The following is a 22,551-nucleotide window of genomic DNA, read 5'->3' on the forward strand; positions in this document are numbered from 1 at the left end:
ATATCACTTCTCATGGATAGATTATTAGAACATTTTAGTCTTTTGGTATATAGTTTTGAAATAATATCACGATACAATGCAAAACAGAAAACAGAAAAGATGAATAAGTCAAGAAACATCTGGGATATTTTTACACTCTTCAGAGTCCATCTAGGATTGGGGCAAGTTATAATGATTATAAAATAAATGAAAGGGAGGGAGCTCAATAAAGTTATGCATATATTATATTTTATTACCAATATTTATAAAGAAATCTAATACTGTATAAACATCATTGAACTCGGTGGGAATCACAATGCAAAGTTTACTCAACATAATTCCCCTTAGGTTCAATGGGGCCTGCTTCTTGGTAATTACATATAGGATTAAAACCAAAGGGATTATAAAGTTGAAACAGTCAGTCCAAATGCAATGTTTCTCTAGGGCATTGGAAACAATGGTATAACAGATCTAATGATAAACTGAAACAAATTACTTTCCACAATGAGAAAGAAATTGGAGGGTTTGTTTAGATCCTTGGGAGTTCTTGATCTTAACTTACAGTAGGAGATCCCACATGAAACTGACGCCATTCTGATTAAAAGCAGAAGAACCAAATTCTTCTAAGCCAGTGGTTCTCAATCTTTTTAATGCCGCGACCCCCCAACCGATTGTAAGTCGAGGACTACTCAACCGGTCATAAGTCGAGGACTACTCAACTGGTGCAGCACTGTTTGCAGAATGGGACTTTTGGCGGGCTCAGCAGGGCAGAGACAGCCTGGACAATTCCTATTGGCTTTTGAAAGCCAATAGAATTAGACTCTATTCAAGAGGGTCTATTCTATTGGCTTTCAAAAGCCAATAGAATAAAAGGGAGTAGCACAGCTAAGGAAAAGGGGGGGGAGGAAATGGCGGACTGCATTGTTTGGCGACCCCCGTGAAATGGTCGTTCGACCCCAAATGGGGTCCCGACCCACAGATTGAGAACCACTATTCTAAGCAAAGATTCGCAACTCTGCATGCCTGGATTTTTTTTTTTTTTAAACCTGATAAGTGTTACAATATCAAATGGTGGCACTACAGGTAGTTCTCGACTTAAAGACTGTTCATTTAAAGACTGTTCAAAGTTACAATGGCACTGAGAATAACCATTTTTTCACACTTATGACCATTGCAGAATCCCGTGGTCATGCGATTTAAATTCGGATGGTTGACAACTGACTCACATTTATGACAGTTGCAACGTCCCAGGGTCAAGCGATCCGCTTTTGCAAACTTCTGACAAGCAAAGTCAATGGGAAAGCCAGATCACTTAATAATCAAGTTACTAACTTAACAACAGCAGTGATTCACTTAACAACTGTGGCAAAAAAGGTTGTAAAATGGGGCAAAACTCACTTAACAAATGTCTCACTTAGCAACATAAATTTAGGGCTCAATTGTGGTTGTAAATCAAGGACTACCTGTATAAAAAAAACAACTTTCCATGTCCAGGTTCTTGGGCTACTTTGCCACTGCAGCTTTGAAGCGACTCAGAAATAGTCACCCAAACATTTACTACAGGTAATCTGTTGGATTAGTAAAGAAAGGGATTAGATAGCTGCAAAGGGTAGAGAAAGAGAAGGGTTAAAAATAACATATGTTGTGCTTTCAAATTATACCAAAACATGTGGCGCTTGTCTCCCAAGTCTGGCACTAAGGAGCCTGTGGTTTGGCAAAAGTTTGGATTTCTGGTTTTGATTTCAGAAATCATCACAGACACTAAAGCTGAAAAGCTCTAAATAACATTTGAAGGGAAGGGCTATAAAATCCTAGTTTATATACCGTACATGAAACTAGACATTGTTCTTCTTGGAGTTTATGCTCCAATTCTTTCTTTATATAATTAAGATATTGAATGGATCCCTAAAGGAGGAGGAGGAAAAAATTGGTACTATGTTAGATCTTGCTGTAAAAATCTTTTGGCAACAAAGCTGCTTAATCTCCGAGATTAATTCTTTATTTGAGAAGACAAGTAAAGAAAGAATCCTGGATACTTCTGGAGTCTGCAAGTATCAACATGGAACTCTGCCTGGAATCTCCAAAGGCATGTTAATCCAATGGCTTTATCACAAAGTATCTGTCACTCTGAGAAAGCTGGATTGAGGCAAGATACAGTTGCTCTCCTACTTTAACCAACTCCTGATGCAAACAGGGATGGGAGTTACCAACCATCTAATGAAACAATGTCCTACTACTCTGTATATGATGGGAAATGTATCTCTCCCCGTGATACCTGTTTGACACAAATCCATGGAACTCTAATACATCTGCCCGTATTTCCACCTATAAATAAGATATCTCCCCATTTCCAACTTCTTGCAGTATTTTGAAAATCATTCCTAAAATTGCTCCAAAGTAGGTTGGGCGCCAGTGGTAAAAAGGGATGCTATAATCCCTTTGTGTAGCTAAAAGCTTCTCCAGTAGTCCCTTAAACTTCAACCTTATATAACATATAGCTTCAGCACAGTTTTCTCCTTCTCTAGAAGCTTGAGTCATATGTATAATACAATACAGTACCTCTAAGAATTGGTGACTCTGGCATTCCTCAATAAACTATTCTGAGCAGTTAATCAAAAATATCCTGAAAATCTATGACTTCTGTCGCATCAGTTGCCAGTAGGATAAAAAAGAATGCAGATCTTCTAATGAATTGGCTGTATGTATCAGTTGGGAGAGTTAGTTTGTGCAGTGGTTATGGATCAGGCTAAAAACTGGGAGACTGAGTTCTAGTTCCACATTAGACACAAAAAGCAGTCACTTTCTCTCAGCCCTAGGAAGGAGGCAATGGCAAACCACTTCTGAAATCTTTCCAACAAAATTGCAACTACTTGTCCAGGGCTCTCCAAAGATCAATTAAACAGAAGAAGAAAAAAATGTATCAGTTGCCAGAGAACATCAATATAGGAATTGTATTGTGCTTATGTTCCACTTTGGGCCTTAGAGCCAAGTTCTCACAACCAATGTGTCAAAACAAATGTTGGGAAAAAAGAGGAAATACTCTGGTCTAGAGTGGAACAACTTCAACTCTATAGGCTCTACAATACTCCTATTTTAATCAGCTTGAAACCCAATAAAAAAAGACTGGCTCAAATCAGGGGTACAACACTCAGTTGAGAAAGGGAATGAGATACATAAATAACAGTCATATTGAGGCAGTAAGCTATATATCAGAAGCAAAACTGTTATTAAGTTCTATCACTCAAAAACCCATTCTTTCTTCATTCTGAAACATCTAAGCTTCAGCAGTCTAATGTCTGTACAGCAAATGCTCTAATTATGAGTGGAATTCTACTACAAATCATGAAGTTATCTCTTAGAATATTCTAATCTGCTTTCTCCTCTGATATGAGGTGCACTAATGTGTATTTCACCAAATAAGGACTTTTTTTTCAATAACACACATGAACAATACCGCAGTAACACAACAAGGTGAGGGACATGGCAGGCAGCAGGTGAGTGGAGGCCCACTAACAGGCGCTGCCATGGTGGATCTGAAATGACAGGCTTTTTAAATGTAAGGAGTCACTCTTGCTGGTAGTTAGAATCTTTAATATTATTTGCAAACAAAATGAAGGTTTCCTATTAAAGAATAATAAACTATCAAGTTAGTAAAACAGCAATATCAGAAGCGATTTTAGGTTAATAGGTTAATCACACATAGTTGGAAAACTACTCAAATTCTTTTATTTAATTAAAACACTTAGATCAGCGGTTCTCAACCTGTGGGTCGCAACCCTTTTGGGGGGTCGAACGATAGTTTCACAGGGGTCGCCTAAGACTATCAGAAAAGACATATTTCCGATGGTTTTAGGAACCGAGAAACCACTCCGCATCTGTCTCCGCACAGCTTCCTCCGCCATTTGCAGAGAGACAGAGAGAGAGAGGCACTTTCGCTTCCCTTCTCTCGCTCTCAGGCGGACTTACCTCCTGCAGGGCTCCTGATTGGCCCTGCGCCCGGGTGTCCCACCCCCTGGGAGAAGCGCGGCCAGGGCCTTGTGGCCTTGGAGCCGCCCGGGGAAATCCCAGGATCCCTGTTGGGAGCGGCCCACTGGAGGCTCCACTGAGCAGACCAGCCCTCCCATAAGCCGCGGCCCAAAGGAGACCAGCCTCTGTAATCCCTAGCCAGCCCGACCATTGGCCCCGCTGGCCAGGAAGACGCGCCAGAGTCCAAGTTGCCGGGAAGGAAGAAGAAGATGCAGCAAAGGTAGGAGAGGAGAGCCGCCTCCTGGTGCCCAGTGCTGGCGGCAGCTTCCTTGCCATCCTCTTCCTCCTCCCCTTCTTCCTCCTACTGCCCCCAAGGAGGCTTGGGTAGGCGCCGGGGCAAGAAGGGTGCCTGGGGGGGAGCAGCCAGGCTGGACGAGGGGATGGCAGGCCACATGGCACCAGCCCCCACCGCAGCTCCATCAGATGGGCGGAGGGCGAGGCCGGGCAGTGTGGGGGCGGCGGCAGCGGTTTTCTCGCCCTTCTCCTCTCCTTCTTCCTCCTGCTGCCCCCAAGGTGACTCGGGCGGGCGCCGGGAGGTAGAGGGGTGCCTGGGGGGGAGCAGCGGGCTGGCAGAGGGGCTGGAGGGCCACGCAGCACCAGCCCCCACCGCAGCTCCAAGGATGGACGGAAGACCAGGCCGGGCAGCGTGGGGGTGGCGGGGACCCCTGATGATGCAGCAGTGGCCGCCACTGCCACCACCACCGGCTGAGCTGAGCTGCAGCGCCAAGCCAGTCTCCATGCCTCCTGGTTGCCCAGCCGCGCTCCCCCCCGGCCACCCTCCACACCACACGGGAGTCTCCCCCCATGCTGCCCAGCCTACCTTCCTCGCCGTCGAAGGCCGCCTCGGCCCTCTGGTGCCCAGCGCAACCATGGGGCTGCTGGGTAGGAGCGGCTCCTTCCCGGCTTGCCGGGCTCTGGGCTTCAGAAGCGGCCAGGGGGCGGGGAAGAGGGCGAGGCAGCAGCGATGCCTGCATGTGAGTCGGAGGCCAGCTGGCCGGGCCGGCAATGGGGCCCCGAAATCAAAGGAGAAAACTTGTTTCGGAGCTGTAAGAAAGGATCCCTCTCCCCCACCCCAATCCCCGCCATAAGCAGCACCAGAGTTTGGAAAGTGCTGCTCCAGGACCCTTGGTTATGGGGGCAGGCCAGTGGCAGCTCTGCTCAGATATGGGGGACAAAAAAAATGGCCGGAAGGGAAGAGAAATCATTCAAGCGGACCCCGCTTTGGATAATAATTCGCGGCTCGGAGCGTTTTGTTTGGAAATGTTGGCACCAGTTTTAATCCAGGCATTTGTGCTTTCTTATCCCTGCGTGCACGCGCGCCTTTGCATTTTCCCCAGTGGTAGCCAAAAAGGGAGGGGAAGGGGCAACGGGAAGCGTCCTTTGATACATCATTTACACTCCCGCCTCCCCAATCAGGTTTATTTGGAAATCGGTCCAACGGACCTAGCTTCCTCAATCAGCCACCGGGGGTTAAAATGTCTTTCCCTGTTGAGCGTTATAAAGCACCTTTTCCATCCTTCCTTCCTTCCTTCCCCCTTCAATCTCCTTCCTTCTCCATCTCCTTCCTTTCCCCGTCAATCTTCCTTCCTTCCTTCCCCTTCCCTCCCTCCCAACATTTTTGAGCAAGGAAGAGTAAGCTTCTGCAGCGAGCATTGCTATATTGTTTTTGTGACTAATCACTATGCTTTAATTATGTTCAATTCGTAGCAATGAAAATACACCCTGCATGTCATATATTTACATTATGATTCATAACAGTAGCAAAATTACAGTTATGAAGTAGCAACGAAAATAATTTTATGGTTGGGGGTCACCACAACATGAGGAACTGTATTAAGGGGTCGCAGCATTAGAAAGATTGAGAACCACTGACGTAGATCCTGATACAGATGCATTTCTCTTCAAACAATCATACAGTGTGTAGTGTACACAGATTTGCAAAACAATGGGATAAAGGAATATTCCTGAACTTTGTTTTATGATTTACCTCATGGTTACTATGAAATTGTGTGAATGCATCAATGCAATGCATGTTGTCTCAGCTTGCAGAGCTTGGATTAATTGAATGAGTTTACCAAAAATGTAAATACTGCACAATATACAGCCTCATGCTACATAACTAAGCTCCATTTCATGCTGAACAAACTAAATTATTAATGTATCTTAAATAGAAAACTATTTTAGATAGATTTTTACTCCAAAAGCATTTTATTAAAATAAATTTGATAAAAATAAAAAAAATCCGATTTAAATAAAAAAATCTGATTTTTTTTACATTTTTTTTTTTAAATCATCGATTATTATCCACCCTGCTTTAATGCCATCTGGTGGTTGTCCAGATTTTTTGCAGTCCAAAGACAATAGTCTTGCTTCCTCATTATTGGCCCAGCTATGGTCCCTATATATTTCTTTAATATCTATACTGGGTAAGTCTTGGAATAATCACTGGACTGTATTTATCAGAGCTAAGTTCAAACAGCAACTGTGATTCAGAACATATATAGTGGTGTACATACCACTTGCTCAGAACACCTTAAAGCAGCCACATTTTTCCTTGGGTTCCTATGGCAGATCTTGGAAAAGACACAGTGTGTTAAGGTGTTCCTCCAGGCAGGTGCAATATGCATGACCACACATGTTCCACATTATATTATGATGATATTAATATGTCATATTAGACTCAAACATTATTAACGGTATATAACGATTAAATTCATTGAGATATTTTATATTTTGGGTCAACAACGGAGAAAAGGCTCAAAGACTGAAAAGGTTATTTCATGGGCAGACATCAAGTTGCCCCATAAGTCAAAAGCCATACCAGTAGGATTGTGTCTTATTTGGACAGGGGTCTCAGCAGGGCTTTTTTTCTCATAAAATGCCCAGAACGGAATTCCAGCACCTTTTTTGGATGGAACCTTGTAGGATAGGCAAGGCGGGTTATATGACGTGTGTGAGTTTCGGCACCTTTTTTTTTTTTTTTTTAAGAAAAAAAGCACTGGGCCTCAGTAGGATCACTGGATCTATGAAGGAGCTATCCTCAGCTGAACCCATGGCACTCTGCAATTCTGAAAACTGCAATCTCTTTTTAGGCAAGGAAACATATTTTCATTTCTTAGAGTGGGAGCTTTTTAAGATTCCTTTCTCAACCGGAAAAAACAACAACAGGGTTTTAGAAAAGGAATTCAGTGGGGATAAAGGCCATAGTCATGTGAATAACTGACAAAAAGTTGGAGGATGCTGTGCAAGCTATCAACAGCACTGAGATCCTCAAAAAGAATAACTGCCAGGCAGATCTGCCAGACAGCACAGAATATTTGGGCTTCTGTAGATCCTGTTATATTTTATGCTACTAATGGTAAAGGGGAACAAAGCATGAAAAGTAAAGTGGCCAATGAATGCCGCACCTTGAGCACTGCACTTTGTTTGAATTTTTGCACCTAGAACTGAGAAACTCTAGCCTGGATAGAGCAAGAGTAACATAAAGGAAATGTTCTGACTGACGGGCAATTTTAGTGTGGCGATAAGATGCAGGAGGCCCACCTTTTAATTCTGCAAGTAATGACACTTAGCCAAAGAAAATAACACTTTACATCTATCCTATGAAGTCATCTCTTCAGATGAAGGGTAGAAGTCAAAAGTCACAATATCTTGAGGGATGATTGGCGTGGGGAGAACATAACCTTTGTCAGCTATAATAAAATTTGTAAAACAGCAGGTTTCATAAACCAGAGATTTATAGTGCTGCATGATCATAAAGAGCAAGGAGTCATTCAGGCCAATCATGGTCAAATAAGCAAAATTTGTCCTATTTATAATTGGCCAGTTTTTTTAAAATATTGTGCATAATCACACACTATGGCCAACTTCCAATAATGTAATACCACTTCCTCAGAGACATGTCTGTATATTTTTTTATCTTTTGCATGAAGTATTAAGGATATGCTGGTATAACTTGCATACCTCATGAGACGTAATCCTATTCTGCCCTAAAAGTCCCGTACCACCTACATTCTATTAGTGCTGCCTCTTCCAAATCCAGCAATGTGGATATATTTATGATTCATAATCCCATATACCAAATTCTGGTCTGTTTACAGCATGTGTGAATCAAGGGAGTTACTTCTGTGCAAATTCTTCATACATATCAATCCTATAATACATGGGATTCACTTCACAGATTATTTTTTTGATGGGTTTGTGCTTTTCTCCTGCTTGAAGTCAATCTTTGATTTCCTTAAGACTCTTAACTTTAGCACAAGTTTTTTAATAGGCAGAATGTATTTCATAAGAGACACAGCATTTTGGGTAATAAAAACTAGACTTCAAACCTTGATCCTTAGGCCACTGAGCTATCAAAGGCAAAATTGATGATCATAAGCCCAACCATAACCAATATATCAAACCAGGGTGCTTTGTTTCTATACTTGAGGAGAAAAATGACAGACTGAAGGGCTGTCAAGTATTTGATTCACAAACTTCTATTTTTGAAAGCAAAGCTAAAATCTACCCTCATATTCAGCAATTTGAGCTATATTTATGTGTCATTTGTCCTTAGCTTTTTTTAACCTTTGAGTGAAAACAAGCAAAAAGTTGTAGGTATGGTTAATACAGACATTCATCAATGAGCAGCAATCCACAAATTATGTGTACATTTAGTACACTTTTTTTGTGTATTAGCCCAAAACAAAATAGCCCCCAAACCTCTGCACTCATGCATAGTGCTTCTTTTTTTCCACCTAGCAAGTGAAAGTCTGAACGTGGTACAAAATGAAGGAATTAATTTTTCACATAGTACATCCACATAAACCAACAAATTCCCTATAAACCATTAATCTTTCTGCTGAGTAAACATTGCCTTCCATTTCCTTGACAGTCCCAACATGACAAACAAGCATTTAGCAGTAATTTTATTAGTTTGAGCCACCATATGGCAATGTCCATTTAAATCAGTGATTCTCAACCTTTTAAATGCCACGACCCCCAACCAGTCGTAAGTCGAGGACTACTCAACTGGTGCAGCACCGTTTGCAGAATGGGACTTTTGGCGGGCTCAGCAGGGCAGAGACAGCCTGGACAATTCTTATTGGCTTTTGAAAGCCAATAGAATTAGACTCTATTCAAGAGAGTCTATTCTATTGGCTTTCAAAAGCCAATAGAATAAAAGGGAGTAGCACAGCTAAGGAAAAGGGAAAAAAGTGGCGGACTGCGTTGTTTGGCGACCCCCATGAAATGGTCGTTCGACCCCAAATGGGGTCCCGACCCACAGGTTGAGAACCACTGATTTAAATCATGCATTCTATGATGCATTGTGGGGATTTTGGTGCTTTCTGAACTTGGTGGTTTTCATCTGCTTTGTGCACTGATGATGTTGCCTAGTTTGGTAATGAAATGTCTGCAAGAAAACTACCAAGCTCAGAGAGCACCAAGGATCATTTTAACCATGGGCTACAAATATTCTCTTCTATGATGCATTCCTTGATCTATTATTTCTTCCATTTTTTTCCAGAAACTTTGTTTGAAAAAATATATTGTTGTTTGCCTATATGTACCTATATAAGTGATATGGATTTGATATCCACATAGCTTACATAAAAAAAGAAGTTTGAAATGGTACACAAGGCAAGTTTGCTGATAATATTACTTGAAATAATCCCAGATTTTTTTTCTCACTCTTTATTCAAACCTTACACCCCCAAACTGGAAAATTCACCAAAATGTCTTAATTTACAACAATCAAGATGTGATCAAATAGCAAATCATCATCATCATGCATGTACACAATCACTAATACAGGAAACGGGCTTAAATACTGAAATGTATTATTAAATAAATTATGATACTTATATAGCTATTAGCATAACCCTAATTCATAATGGCATCTAAAACAAATTCATCATGCCCAGCAATATAATGATTTGATTTATACTGAAAAGAAAAAAAAACCCACAACCTCTGGAGAACAAAATTAAACTTGCAAGATATATGTGCTTCTCAAACCCAAAGGTTTTTTTTTTCTTGTTTGCTTTTTTATTTTTAAGCATCAAAATAACTAAATTATTAAAAAGGAGGGTGGGCAAATGCTTCTCTAGAAGTAAATCACATGTTTGATTCACGTTCACACGTCCAATGGTTATTAATGTCAAGCTGTAGTGAAGATACTCAAGAAAATCATTACCATTCAGAGCCACTAACAGCTATTAAATCTCAATCAATTCAACTTAACACAAGTGTACTTCAGGGTCCTTTCCAGATGCAGCTCAGAAGCTCCTGCCTGACTTATTGTATTGTCCTCTAGTCACAAAAGGGCCCTTGCTAAGGATGCCTCTGAGAAAGAATCTTAAATCTTATGGACCTGATGTTCTTTTAACAGATCTCTCCTTTATCAACAGATCCCATACAGCCTTTCTCTACCAAGAGATAAAAAAAATGGGAGAGAACTCTATTATAATCTCAGAAAGTCAGTATGAAGCAAGAAAAATATATATGAACATTATCGTAATGAAGAAGGTTTTTTTTCACATCTTGGAGACAGGAGGAAGGTGAGGAATATTTAATTTGGAATAAGGTAATAAAGGCAGTCCTCAACTTATGACTGCAATTGGGACTGAAACTTTCGTTGCTAGGTGACAAAGTCATTAAGTCAATAGAGCCCCATTTTGCAAAACTTTTTTTGCTGCAGTTATAAAGTGAATCACACAACCATTACATGAATCTGGTTTTCCACACTGACCTGTTTTGATGGAAGCCAGCTGGGAAGGTCACAAATGGTGATTATGTGACCATAGGGCATTGGAACAGTTTGTAAATACATGGCGGTTGCCAAACATCTGAATTTTGATTAGGGATGCCACAAGAGTTGCAAGTGCGACAATCAGTCGTCACTTTTTTCAGTTCCATCATAAATGAATGGTTGCAATTTGACAATTCCCTGTATAGCTTATTCCTTTTCAGCACAGAGAGCTCGCTTCCGATTCTGGGTTTGTTACTATTGCTCCCTTCAAATCCTCTTGGTTCCAATGAATGCTGAATGTGCAGCGGAACTGCATCCATGGTCTATGCCAGGGGTGGGGGACCTTGGTTCTTTTATGACTTGTGGACTTCAACTCCCAGAATTCCTGAGCCAGCATGGCTGGCTCAGGAATTCTGGGAGTTGAAGTCCACAAGTCATAAAAAACCAAGGTTCCCCACTTGTCTATGCCTATAATATTCCAGATACTTACCACCCTATAATGTGGCAAACGCAGGCCCACCATCAACTGGATGATGGCTCCAAATCTTATTCCCTGCTCTGTATTCAGTAAGTAAATGGATGGAACATGGGAAGGTCACTTCATGAAACAATCTAAATGTTAAGCAAAATAAGTTTCAAATTGGCCAGCCCTTGGATGGGTGACTGACTGACCAGCCTTCTTAAGTAGCCCTGAACTTAACAAGTAAACCATGTAAGCAACTGATCTCTAAGTCCCATGATTCTGGTGTGCCACAACTGAGCATCAGACTCTGAAGATTCTGTCAGCTTTCCCCAATCGGGTGACTGAAAGAGCACTCCATTTTGTTTTGGGGTTTTTTTTTTTTTGTTTTTTTGTTTTTTTTGGCAGATATGCCATGCTTTTTTGAGAATTCTGCCTACTGTGGGACCAGTCTGTTTGGAGGACCCCAAGCTGCAGAAGACTGACTTACAAGTTTGTGGCTGTGTCAAACAAATGCATGAGGTAGCCAAAGTTCCTGACTACAACTCTGAATGAAGACCAATTTCAAATAGATACACAATGGATGTAAATAATTATTTGATGGGGGAATTATTCAAATATTCATCCTGATAGAATTAAAACGGGCCTTGGCATTCAGAGGAAAACTGGCTTATACAAAGAAGAGGGGGTCAAGCTGTTCTTCAAAGCACCTGAAGGTAGGACAAGAAGCAACGGATGATGGAAACTAATCAAGGAGAGAAGCAACCTAGAACTAAGGAGAAACTTCCTGACAGTTAAAACAATTAACCAGTGGAACAATCTGCCTCCAGAAGCGGTGAATGCTCCAACACTGGAAGTTTTTAAGAAGAGACTGGACAGCCATTTGTCTGAAATGGTATAGGGTTTCCTGCCTGAGCAGGCGGTTGGACTAGATGACCTCCAAGGTCCCTTCCAACTTTATTATTATTATTATTACTATTATTATTATTATTATTATTATTATTATTATTATTATTATTATTATTATTAGACTGTTAGGTTGCACCTACAGGAACACTCTGATACTACCTGGTAAAATCTAAGAATGTACATTCCTTTACCTACTGGCCTACTTTCTTTTCTTTCTACCTGGCATGTATTAATGCATCATAAATGAAAAGCCGGGGGGGGGGGAGCTTTGATGGAATTTTATGGCAGTCTAGGAATACATTAAAAAGCCAACAAGCAAGGCATCTCTGATACTGTACGCAAAACCCACTGAGACAAAATAATTCTGATGATTATTTGTTTACTATCTTTGGGTATGAGACAACCAGGAAATACTAAGATAGTGCACTAGTCTTGAGAAGCTGAAAAAAATGCTCAAGAAGATGATGGCCAGTACAGCTACATGGACTTGTTTGCATTGTCACCAGAAAACAACTAAAAGGACAATTTTTTACTTCTGATATGGTGAATGTTGTATACATTGGAACTTCTCTGACTCGTATCAGTTACCTGTGATATCTATTTTCAGAATTCCATTTAATGGATCTGCCAGAGATTAATCCAGAAATTTTAGCAAAGAGAACACATATTCTGTCATTGAGCTGAGCCTCTTTTTTCTTTTCTGAGTACTGTACCTGGCTAGTCAGGCTCATCCAAAAACCTTCCTTAACTTCCTCAGAGAATCTTTTAAAATATCAAGCAAACAAACTTCATGCCGTCTTAGACATTTCCTTTCATGTATCTCCAGAAAATGATAATTGAGGATAAGGTATTTCTTGATTGCATTTTCAGCTAATAGGCAGCCTTACATTTCCATTTTTTTTAAAAAAAGAATAAAACTATTGTTACAATCATGTTAAAGACTCGATGGCATGTGAATGTAAAAATCCCATAGAAATGCTGAGAATAGAAAAACCATGTAAAAAATTCAACTGGCGATTGTTAATAGGCAGCAAATGTGACCATCACCATCCATCAGGTTGCTATCAGAAAGTGTGTGTGTGTGCGCGCGCGCGTTTGTGTGTGTACGCGCACACGCACAACATGCATCCATTTTCATAATTCATCAGCTTTCTTTAGGATAGTCAGCAAATTTGGCTGACAATAATAACAATTTAACAAGCAGCCACAAGTTATTGGGGATCAAGTAAAAGATTGTTTATAACGTACTCTGTCTTACAAAGATATCCACAGACCAATGAGAAAATGTGGTTATTTGAGAGACATTATCTGAAGCTAATAGAAGATAAGCATCTTACATGTGCTAAATTCAGTTTTCCACTATCCTGCCAGACAGGCACACAAGAGAAATAAAACAGGAGACTTAAGAATAACTACTGTTCAGTGTCTTAGAAATCAAATATGACTGAATCATAAAGAGGGAACAGTTCAAATGATTTCCCCCCCTCCCCCACCCACCCCCTGACATAAGTTGCTTGAAAGAAAACCTAGAAGCATAATTGGTCTGGAAGCCCCATTTAATTACAGGGTTCGAGTCCAACCGGGAGGAAAGGAACTGCATTTCAACCGCACCACCTGAGATCATCCAGATACTGAAACTATTTGCAAGTTGACAAAAACATTTGCATCATAAAACACGCCAAGGCAGCAGCGAGGCAAGGCAGATGTGGAATGCGCAAAGATCAGGGCACTAAAACAATTGGGGCTGTAAATAAGAACGGGTAATCAGCAATCATTGCAACTCGGGTTTAAATGCCAGGCAATTAATGGGCTTCGTTCTACTGAAAGGAAATACTTTATCATAAGCTACCCTGTGAGCAGCCAAGAGCCTTGCATCTGACCCTCACAAAGGTATGAAAAGGAGGAGAAAAGCATTTATAATTGGGCTTTCTGTCCAGTCACACACATTACACAAACTTTCTCCCTCTGAACCGTTAGGAGGCACAGCTGTTTCCTGCACTTTCTACTGTATGTCTTACAGTAGAGACACAATGCGAGAGGGCGTTTTTTCTCTGGGCTAAAAAGGTGGGAAGGGGCACTGGAGGGGAATGCAGGATTCAACTTAGTGCTAAAAGTTCCTTTGATTTCACTGTTGTTTTTGGTTCATTAAATTTTCCACAGATTTGCAGAGAAGAAAACATGATCAATAAACCCTGACAAAAGCGAACGTGTGAAAAAGGCTAGAGAAAGGCAAAGGGAAGATAAAAGGGAGATCCTGATTTCAGAGCCAGATGACCAGAGCTTTGGGCTGCTGAAGAATTTGAATAGGCCATCATTTCTTTACAGCTTTTCACTTTCTTTCTCCTCCTGACTGTTGGAACTCTTCAGTCAATACAATAGTAAATGCACTAAAACTGGTTTTCTTATGCTAATGGATGGGATCGGGCACTCAGAGTTAAAACACACTTCCCACCAATGTGTGTTCTTTTTTCTCCTTTTTTTTTAAAAAAAAAATACATTAACCTATTCAAGTTAACCCAAAACTTCAGAGTCCTGCTTAAAGCTTAACCTCCCCCCATGCACAAAATTAATGTGGGTTCTGTTCCCACCTACTCTTTTTAGCAGCAAAGAGGGAGAAAAAGTCTTCAATCAGGGTAAGGTTTCTTTTAAAAGCCTTTCAGATGAGAGAAATGAAGACTGAAAAGGAAGAAACAGAAAATCAGCATCTAGAATTTTAGCCTGTCTTATTTCACTCAACACTGAATGGAACTAAATAATAGTAATAATAATAACAACAAGAACAACAATACTTAGTAATTTTTTAAAAGGGAAACTCTATTCTGTGTTTCTATAAATCTCCTGTGAGTTCTGGCCCTGTTACTCTGGATAGCCAAGGTGACCAAAATCTAAATTTCATAAACATTTTTCAGGGTTTAAATAAATGGTTTTACTCAGTTATGCCTCCATAAAACTCCTGGATAAAATATATAATCTTCAAGTACACTATTGAGAGTCATTGCTGTTGCTACCCTATCCTTAGAGTGACTCACTTTTGGAATATTTAATATTACTTATCTCCTTCTGCATTTTATTTTTAAGTTCAAGTATCACATAGTAAGTATCCAGTAAGTAGATACAACTAAGATCAAATTTAGCCATTTTTAAATAAGAATATTGTTGTCATTTTGTCACTGTATGTTAAAAAAGTAATTGACCCTACATGGTTTACCTTCAAAATGTTAACAAATAAAGTCCAATTCTCTTCCGTAATCACCCTAATGTTGAGTATATGTCAAACACTTTTCAAGCAAATTAGCACAAAGCAATCTACTTCATTCACAAAAATTCAGATAGCCGAACCGCAGCTTACAAGCAAACATTCACAGCCCAGTAAGTGTCAGAGAAGACTTGAAGCCATAATTAGATAATAACCACATTTTAAAAGAAGGGGCATTCAAAATAAGCTCTTTTTTTAGCCTACTACTTCAAAAATCTTTTGGTAAGATGGTGAAGTGTGCTCACTCTAAGGAAAGCAATAGTTGGGTATTTGCTCCACAAATACACAGAGAGAGTTTTGGAAAGCTGCTTGCTGCATTTGCTTTCTTTGCTAATCTGTCCTGGAAACTCTGTTGTGAACAAGGCACTTCTGAGAATACAAAAAGCTTGATGGATTTGTGTATCTTTCAGGACACAGTGCAAACAACTGGCTTACAGTAGGCCACCAGAAGTTGAGCGAGCAAGCTTAACAACATTTATTCAGCTTCTATAAATGCTTCGGAGGTGTCTAGAAGAGATTGTTATGGTGGAAGGAGTTGCCCCTTAAAAAGTACTATATGTTCAAGGCTATTTTTTTTTAAAAAAAAGCCAGGGTATGCGCTAAATAAAACTGAAAACTCTTTGATATGTTAATCTAATTAAGGAAGTTTTGTAATTAATCATCACTTCCAGACTCTTCCCTTGTCCTATAACTCTAGAGGAGCTACTACAGCAAGTTATACCCCAATCAAGTAATTTAAAAATAAAAGTGCATTACATTTTGCATAGATATATTTCTTTAGATGCAATGTAATCAGGATTGTCCATGTAGTCAATGGGAAAGTTTTGTGGGAAAGTAAATATGAATGAGTGATAAAGTTGCCAACTCATTCACATTTGCTCAGAATGCAATAAAAGGTTAAGATCAACAGATGATACTTCAGAAAAAAAACTGCATATAGACTAGCAATGTTAGATGTACCATGCATCAATTAATCATCCTAGCCTAAAAAAAAAACCTAACAGGAGAAAAGAGAAAAACAAAAGGAAATGGCCTGAATATTTCACCTTATTTCTTAAATGAACATAACTGCATTGCAAATATCACTTATACATACTGAGATACCTCGACCTATATCTCCTCCTTGATGTTAAGAAACAAGGATATTAAAAGGAAGCTAGAACCCAAATTCATGAAGATATATTTTCTTTTGCAGAGCAGTTAACATTTCTGAGCATTTCAAAGTGATACATTTAAGTCTACAAGAGGATTCAGGATCAAATTACTCTTTCACCACACCCGCATTTTCAAGATTATCTCTTTTGGAAAAGCACACCACAGAATGAAAAAAGCCACTACAGAGAAAACAGTGATTATCAGATAGAAGAAGCAGTTCTGTCTTCTGAAAATTATGGGCAGCCTATCTAAAGCCTTTAGAAAGATTATACATATATAGTTTCTGCAATTTTCTTGGCAGGATTTTTGGAAAGTTGCCTTACATTTAATTGTCCCAAAAAAAGTTCCACTGAGAGTAATTTGCTTGAGAGACAGCATGAGAGAAAAGACCATACTGGATGAGATATCATACTGTATCTGTCATTTATTTTGAGGGCAAGTCAAAGGCAGGTGTCACCACTTCCTAGCACACAGGGTAAAATGGAAATTACTTCAGAAAAACTTCAAAAACCACACGAACAGACACAAACACAGAGTAGACATTGGTGTGTGAACTATGTGCAATAAACATTTGCAGCTAGGAAAACCTCTGATATCTGTAAAAAAAAATTTCCAAGTGAAGGAAAATAATTTGCTTTGCTTTGCTTTAGACACACACACACACACACACACACACACAAATGTAAGTAAATCTGCTTTACCTTCAGCCTGGTACACAGAAAATCACAAAAAAAGGGATTCACTTAAATCTAAGGGAGCTAGAACAAACAGATGAGATCTATGCAGCTTTGCAAGAAATCAGTTTTTCCCCTTTCTGTATATTTTGGATTTTATCGTTTATTTACTCTATCCTTTTGGCACAAGGTCCACGGGACATGCCAATACAATATTTGTTTAAATGCTATTTTATGCAGCAGGCAAGAGAAACGTTTACTTTCGGATTCTTGGCCATCCCCTGAGACCCAATTCCACAAAAAAAAAAAAATAAAAAAAAATAAGAGTGATTTTTACAACTGCTCTTTTTAATGGCAGCAGTCAATAGAACATGAACTTCAAAACCCAGAGCCGCAAAAGTGTACCCAGACACAGTATTTTAGAAACTGTATAAAATAAAAGAAACCAATATTAAATTAAGTGTATTAAGAATTCAAAAGACAAAACATCATAGATTTCAATCTATGCTGGGGATTCATTTCTCTATCCTTTAATAAATGTACTCCCAAAGTTTTCCTGAACTCAGTTGGTTTAATTATGTTAAACACATTCTGAATTGTTACCATGTTGCTGTGAGAAAGAAATGCTCATTTGGAGAAAAAAAAAATACTGAACTTAACTGATGAGTAAACTTACATAAAATCAATGATGAAGGGTAGTGTAGTTTATCAGAATATTGTTGGCATATATTGCATATGCATAGAGAAAGTTAGACTTCCCATTCAAGTGCAGAAAGATCTTCCCACTTCTTAAACGCTGATTGTTTTTATTTTCTCTCAAAGTTATGTAACTTTGTCTAACACATTATTAGTTTTGTGGCCTTTAGGATGAAAGGTGGCCAATGGTGTTAAAACAGTTGTTTTTGTTACCTGCCACATGTGTGTAGATGAGATAAATTTAATGAGAAACTAAACTCTTATGTTGCCAGCTGTTCCTGGCTTAAACCAATCCAAAACTTCTCAGCATCTCCTCACACAACTTTGCAACCCCACAGCTGCCTCCAAAGCTCAACTCCCTAGAGAAGGAAAGGTACAAGAGGCCCCTGGCTATTATTCACCATATTCTTTTACGGAGTGCTGACCGCTAAGAGTTTGCAATCTCGGGCCGACTTCTAGTTAAATAAAGCCCAAGCCTAACAGCGCCTCGAGCAACTCTTGGAGGCAAAAAAACTGTGCAGTTCCGCCGGGACTGGACATTTCTAACAGGGAAACCCCAGCAAATGACGGCCGTCGAGTGCGGGTGAGTATTGCGGCGAGGCGAAGATACTGGAGTTAATAAGGCATCCCTGACGAGTTGAGTTCCTTTTCTTTGCAATTGTTTTCAGCCCTGAGGTGGGAGAGAGAGAATCCCCTTTGCTCTTCAAACCCCTTAATAGGATTGGCGCCCAGTTCTCTCCACGCCGCTCCCCGACACACGCGGATCAAGTTGCAGAGGTGGATGGTTGAAATTCCTTCGCAAATGTACTTGATGAAAGATCGCTTCGGGGACCGGGGAAGGATGGGGTGGCGGGAAGGGGGGGGGGAGAAAACATCGTGGCTGGGAGGCGAGTGCGCGGACTTAACTCGCATCCAGAGGTGTCTCTCTCTCTCTCCCTCTCCCCTCCCCCACTTCCCAATCCACACCCAGGAAATAACCCTACAGGAACTTCGGCCACGTTCTCTGTCTCTGGAAAGATACAAAAATAAACCTTGCGTTGCAAAGGAGCGACTGTCAGGCTGTTACATCACAGCGCCACGAGGTTGCCGCCTTAGATCGCCGCACGCACAGGGAAGCATCCCAGCAGTAGCACAATCACACAGGCACGCACGCATCCTACAAACTCGGTCCAAAGTGTCCGCAAAATAGTCCCCGGGCGCTGCCGAAGACGCTTTGCAGGCCAGGTACGGGGACGACCCCCACCAACAACAACGCAGCGTCCCGCTTTGAATCCTGGCAAAATTGGGCCAACGTGGAGAGGGGAGCAGACGGAGCCGAATCGAGCCGCTGGTCGCCGAACGGACCAGCAGACTCTCTACCTGAGAGAGGCGGTTTCAAGGCGACCTGCCCGAGAAGACCTCTCCCCACTCCCCCGCCCCGCTGCAGGAGGCCGGCGGGACTGGAGGTCGGTTTCTCCCTTCGCTCGGCTTCACATTACGGCCGGATCGGGCCTAGCCAATTCTCCCCCCCCCCTTCTGTCCCATTCGCCCCGGGCTAGCTCGCTGTCTTCGGCTGCAGCGGGGCAGCCAGGCGCGGCCGCTAAGTTTTGGATCCGCTTCTTTCTCTCCTCTATCCGTCCTGGCAACCGCGCTACAACCTCTCCTTGCGCGGGGGCGACCTGCCCCAACTTTTTTTCCCCCCATGGCCCGTCACACCCACCCGAGAGTTGGAGGAGGCGGGAAAAATGCGCGTTTCTCCCTCGTCTACGATCTCTCTGGAGAGAGCGGAGGAATCGTCGCTCGTGAATCCGCGTCCCCTCCAGCCCCTCCTCAGGAGAATTCCGAGACGCCGCGATGGGGGGGGGAGGAAAAAAAAGTCACGAGCGACTCTGCGGGAGCCGCGACTTTACCCTAAGAGAAGTTTTCATGCGTCCAGCGGCTGCTCCGGCTCCAGAGCAGGGCGGCGAGCCCAGCTCCCCATCGTCCACTTCAGGGGCGCGGAAGAGCGAGTGGGGTTCGCTGACCGGGCTTCCTTTTCGTGTTCCGTCCCTCTGCCCCCCTTTTAAAGAAAGGCGAAGTCTTCGCTGCCGCCGCCAGCCCTTCCCGACACCCGCGCGGATTCTTTCCCCTTCTTTCTCCCGCTCCGAGGCTCATTGATGATCGCCGGGGGAAAGGAAAGGGGCTGGGAGAGTTTAAAAAAGTGTCGAGCGCCCCTGCTGCTGGCGTCTTTCTGCCTTTCTGCCATCCATCATCCCTGCGTAGGACATCAATACACGCAGCTCGGGGGGAAATTAAGGCAGACGGAGAGAAGGAGAGAGAGAGAGAGAGGGCGGGAGAGAGAAAGAGAGAGAGCTCTGCTTTCGCCCACCGCCAATTGAGGAAAGTTCAAAAAAGAAAAGGGGGGCGAACCAAAGGGGAGGAGAAAAGAAACTCTCTCTCTCTCTCTCTCTCTCTCCCAACTTTTGAAACCCAGTTGGGGTTTGGTTAATTCAAGTCAGATGATCTCCGGAACCCAAATCCATTGACTGATCTGTTTTCATTCTAATCCGCGGCGGGTGCTCCTCCTCCTCCTCCCCGCCCTGAAGTCAACTGCACCATTAGCTCTTCCAGAGAGGACGGCTTTCCTCGCATACCGGAGGGGAAAGGAGGTGCCGCGAGTGGCGGGGAGGGGGGAAGAGGCGGAAAAAGGAGCCGGCGCAGCGGGAATTAAGCAGCTCAAATTGCGCTTCGAAGAACAAGAAGATTCTCCTCAGAAGCGGGTCTCTCTCTTTCTCTCGTACGCGCGGGCGCGCGCAAACTTTGGCCAAAGCGCGGGTCACGTGGGCAGCCGAGCGAGCGAAATGTTGTTCCTGAGTTGGAAGGCGCGAGCCACGAAGCCCCCGAGAAGTTGTTTAGGACGCGCTTAGGTTCCCATCTCCAATTCTCACCTATTTGCTGGCGTGGCTAGGGATAAAGTGGCCGTGGTTGGGATATAATATCTTGGTGGCCACCAATTCTTTTCTTAAGAGTTGCCGGATGGCCTTGTTTGATTCCCTCCTCAGAGTTTTGTGTGCCTTTTATTTTAGTTTGCGTGCAAGAGGAAAAGGATTTTAAGGGGAGAAATTATTAGGAAAAGTTAACACTCAAAACTTTCACATACAGATCAAAAAATGTTCTTCCCCATAGCAGATGTTTCAGTCTTGTCAACTGCCACGGGTCCAAATGCAGTTGACAATGTGTCAAGTGAATAAGTAAAAATACATCAGTCAATATAGATTTCTGTCTCATTATGCAATTGAATTATTAATATTTAAATCAGTTGACTTAACAATAAGTAGATTATCCTGTTCCTTGTCAGTCTAGGTTCAAGCCAGGACACATCATTGAAGCAGCACTGGTCGCATTTGTCAATGACCTTTGGAGAGTTCCAGATGGAGGTAAAGCAACCGTTTGGGCCCTCCTGGACTTCTCTGAAGCTGGTTGGTAGGAGAGGACTGGTTGAGCCCTAGGCCATTGCAATGTGGGGTACCTCAAGGCCTCTCTTTTAACTTCTACATGAAACCATCCAGTATGGGGTCTGGTATCAACCGATGATACCCAATTAAATCTCTTCATCCCTAGCCAGAGAAGTGATGGGGTGGCAGGGCTGGCTAAGTGCCTGGAAGCTGTAAGAATCTGGATGGGCAGGAACCTGCTTTGACTCAACCTTGGCATGAGGAGTGTTGTGGGGTTTTGCCTCCCCCACCCCGCCAGCCTAGATGTTTGATTTTTAATTCTGGGCAGGGCAATAGTCCTCTGGACACTCTCTCTCTCTCTCTCTCTCTCTCTCTCTCTCTCTCTCTCTCTCTCTCTCTCTCTGTGTGTGTGTGTGTGTGTGTGTGTGTTGCATACGAAGGACTGAAAATATCTACAGACCCCTCACATTCTGGACATAAACTGTTTCAACTCCTCCCCTTGGGATGCCCTTATAGATACATAATCTAGAGATCCACCTTACACTTAAGGCTGCTATTCAAGGAGCTGGTGGCAACCATCTCTAAGGGAGAGGCTTTCCACACATTTGTCTCGCGTGCCTCCTGGACCAGGAGGTCTTGCTCCTATCGCTTATGGCTTGGTCTCCTCCTGTTTGGATTACTGCAGTGAACTCTACCTGCAGCTGCTCTTAAAGTCTACTCAGAAGCCACAACTGATCCAGAGTGCAGCCAAGTATGCAATGACAGGTGCCCCTAGGTTTGCCTATGTAACACTTCTATCTGCACTGCCTTCTAGTCACCTTCTGGGTATAATTCAAGGTGCTGTATATTACTTTTAAAGCCCTATATGGCACAGAGCCAAGTTATCTATAGGATCATCTTTCTCAAAGAACATCTATCCCTCCCAAATTAGATAGGAAGGGCATGATCCTAGTATCTTCCCCTACACATTGCCACCTTACGGGAGCTAGGAAGTATTCCAGCAGCCCTATCCTATAGAAAGCCTTTCTTCTTGAAGATCAGCAGGCCTCTACCCTCTTAGCCTTCTGAAAAGCACTGAAGATTTGGCTCCCCTCCCCCAGCTAGTATAGGATAAGGTGACTGCATGACAACAGCTTAACTTGATGTCAGTTTTTTCTTTTTAATGTTTCTGGTTTTAATAAGGTTTTTATGTTTTATTATTGGTAATGCTTTAGTTTACTTAGATTACATCTAATAGATGGGCAATTAGC

At 42.0% G+C, this 22,551-nt stretch overlaps 1 protein-coding gene across 3 annotated transcripts in view; it reads right to left on the reverse strand.

Annotated features, from left to right (window-relative positions):
• GLI2 (GLI family zinc finger 2) overlaps positions 1-20,465 on the reverse strand; it is a 250,144-nt gene extending 229,679 nt beyond the window's left edge. The window contains exon 1 of one of the 3 annotated variants that reach the window (XM_039319357.1): positions 19,778-20,465. In XM_039319357.1, coding sequence (XP_039175291.1) covers positions 19,778-19,795 — 18 coding nt within the window. In that variant the 5' untranslated portion in view covers positions 19,796-20,465. Of the gene's footprint in view, positions 1-19,587; positions 19,658-19,777 lie in introns of those variants that run through there. The other 2 variants (XM_039319356.1, XM_039319358.1) reach the window with 2 other exon arrangements.
• Positions 20,466-22,551: the final 2,086 nt, after the last annotated feature.

Source organism: Crotalus tigris, unplaced genomic scaffold (genome assembly GCF_016545835.1).
Source record: "Crotalus tigris isolate CLP2741 ecotype Arizona unplaced genomic scaffold, ASM1654583v1 scf7180000023579.1091882, whole genome shotgun sequence".
Classification (NCBI taxonomy): Eukaryota; Metazoa; Chordata; class Lepidosauria; order Squamata; family Viperidae; genus Crotalus; species Crotalus tigris.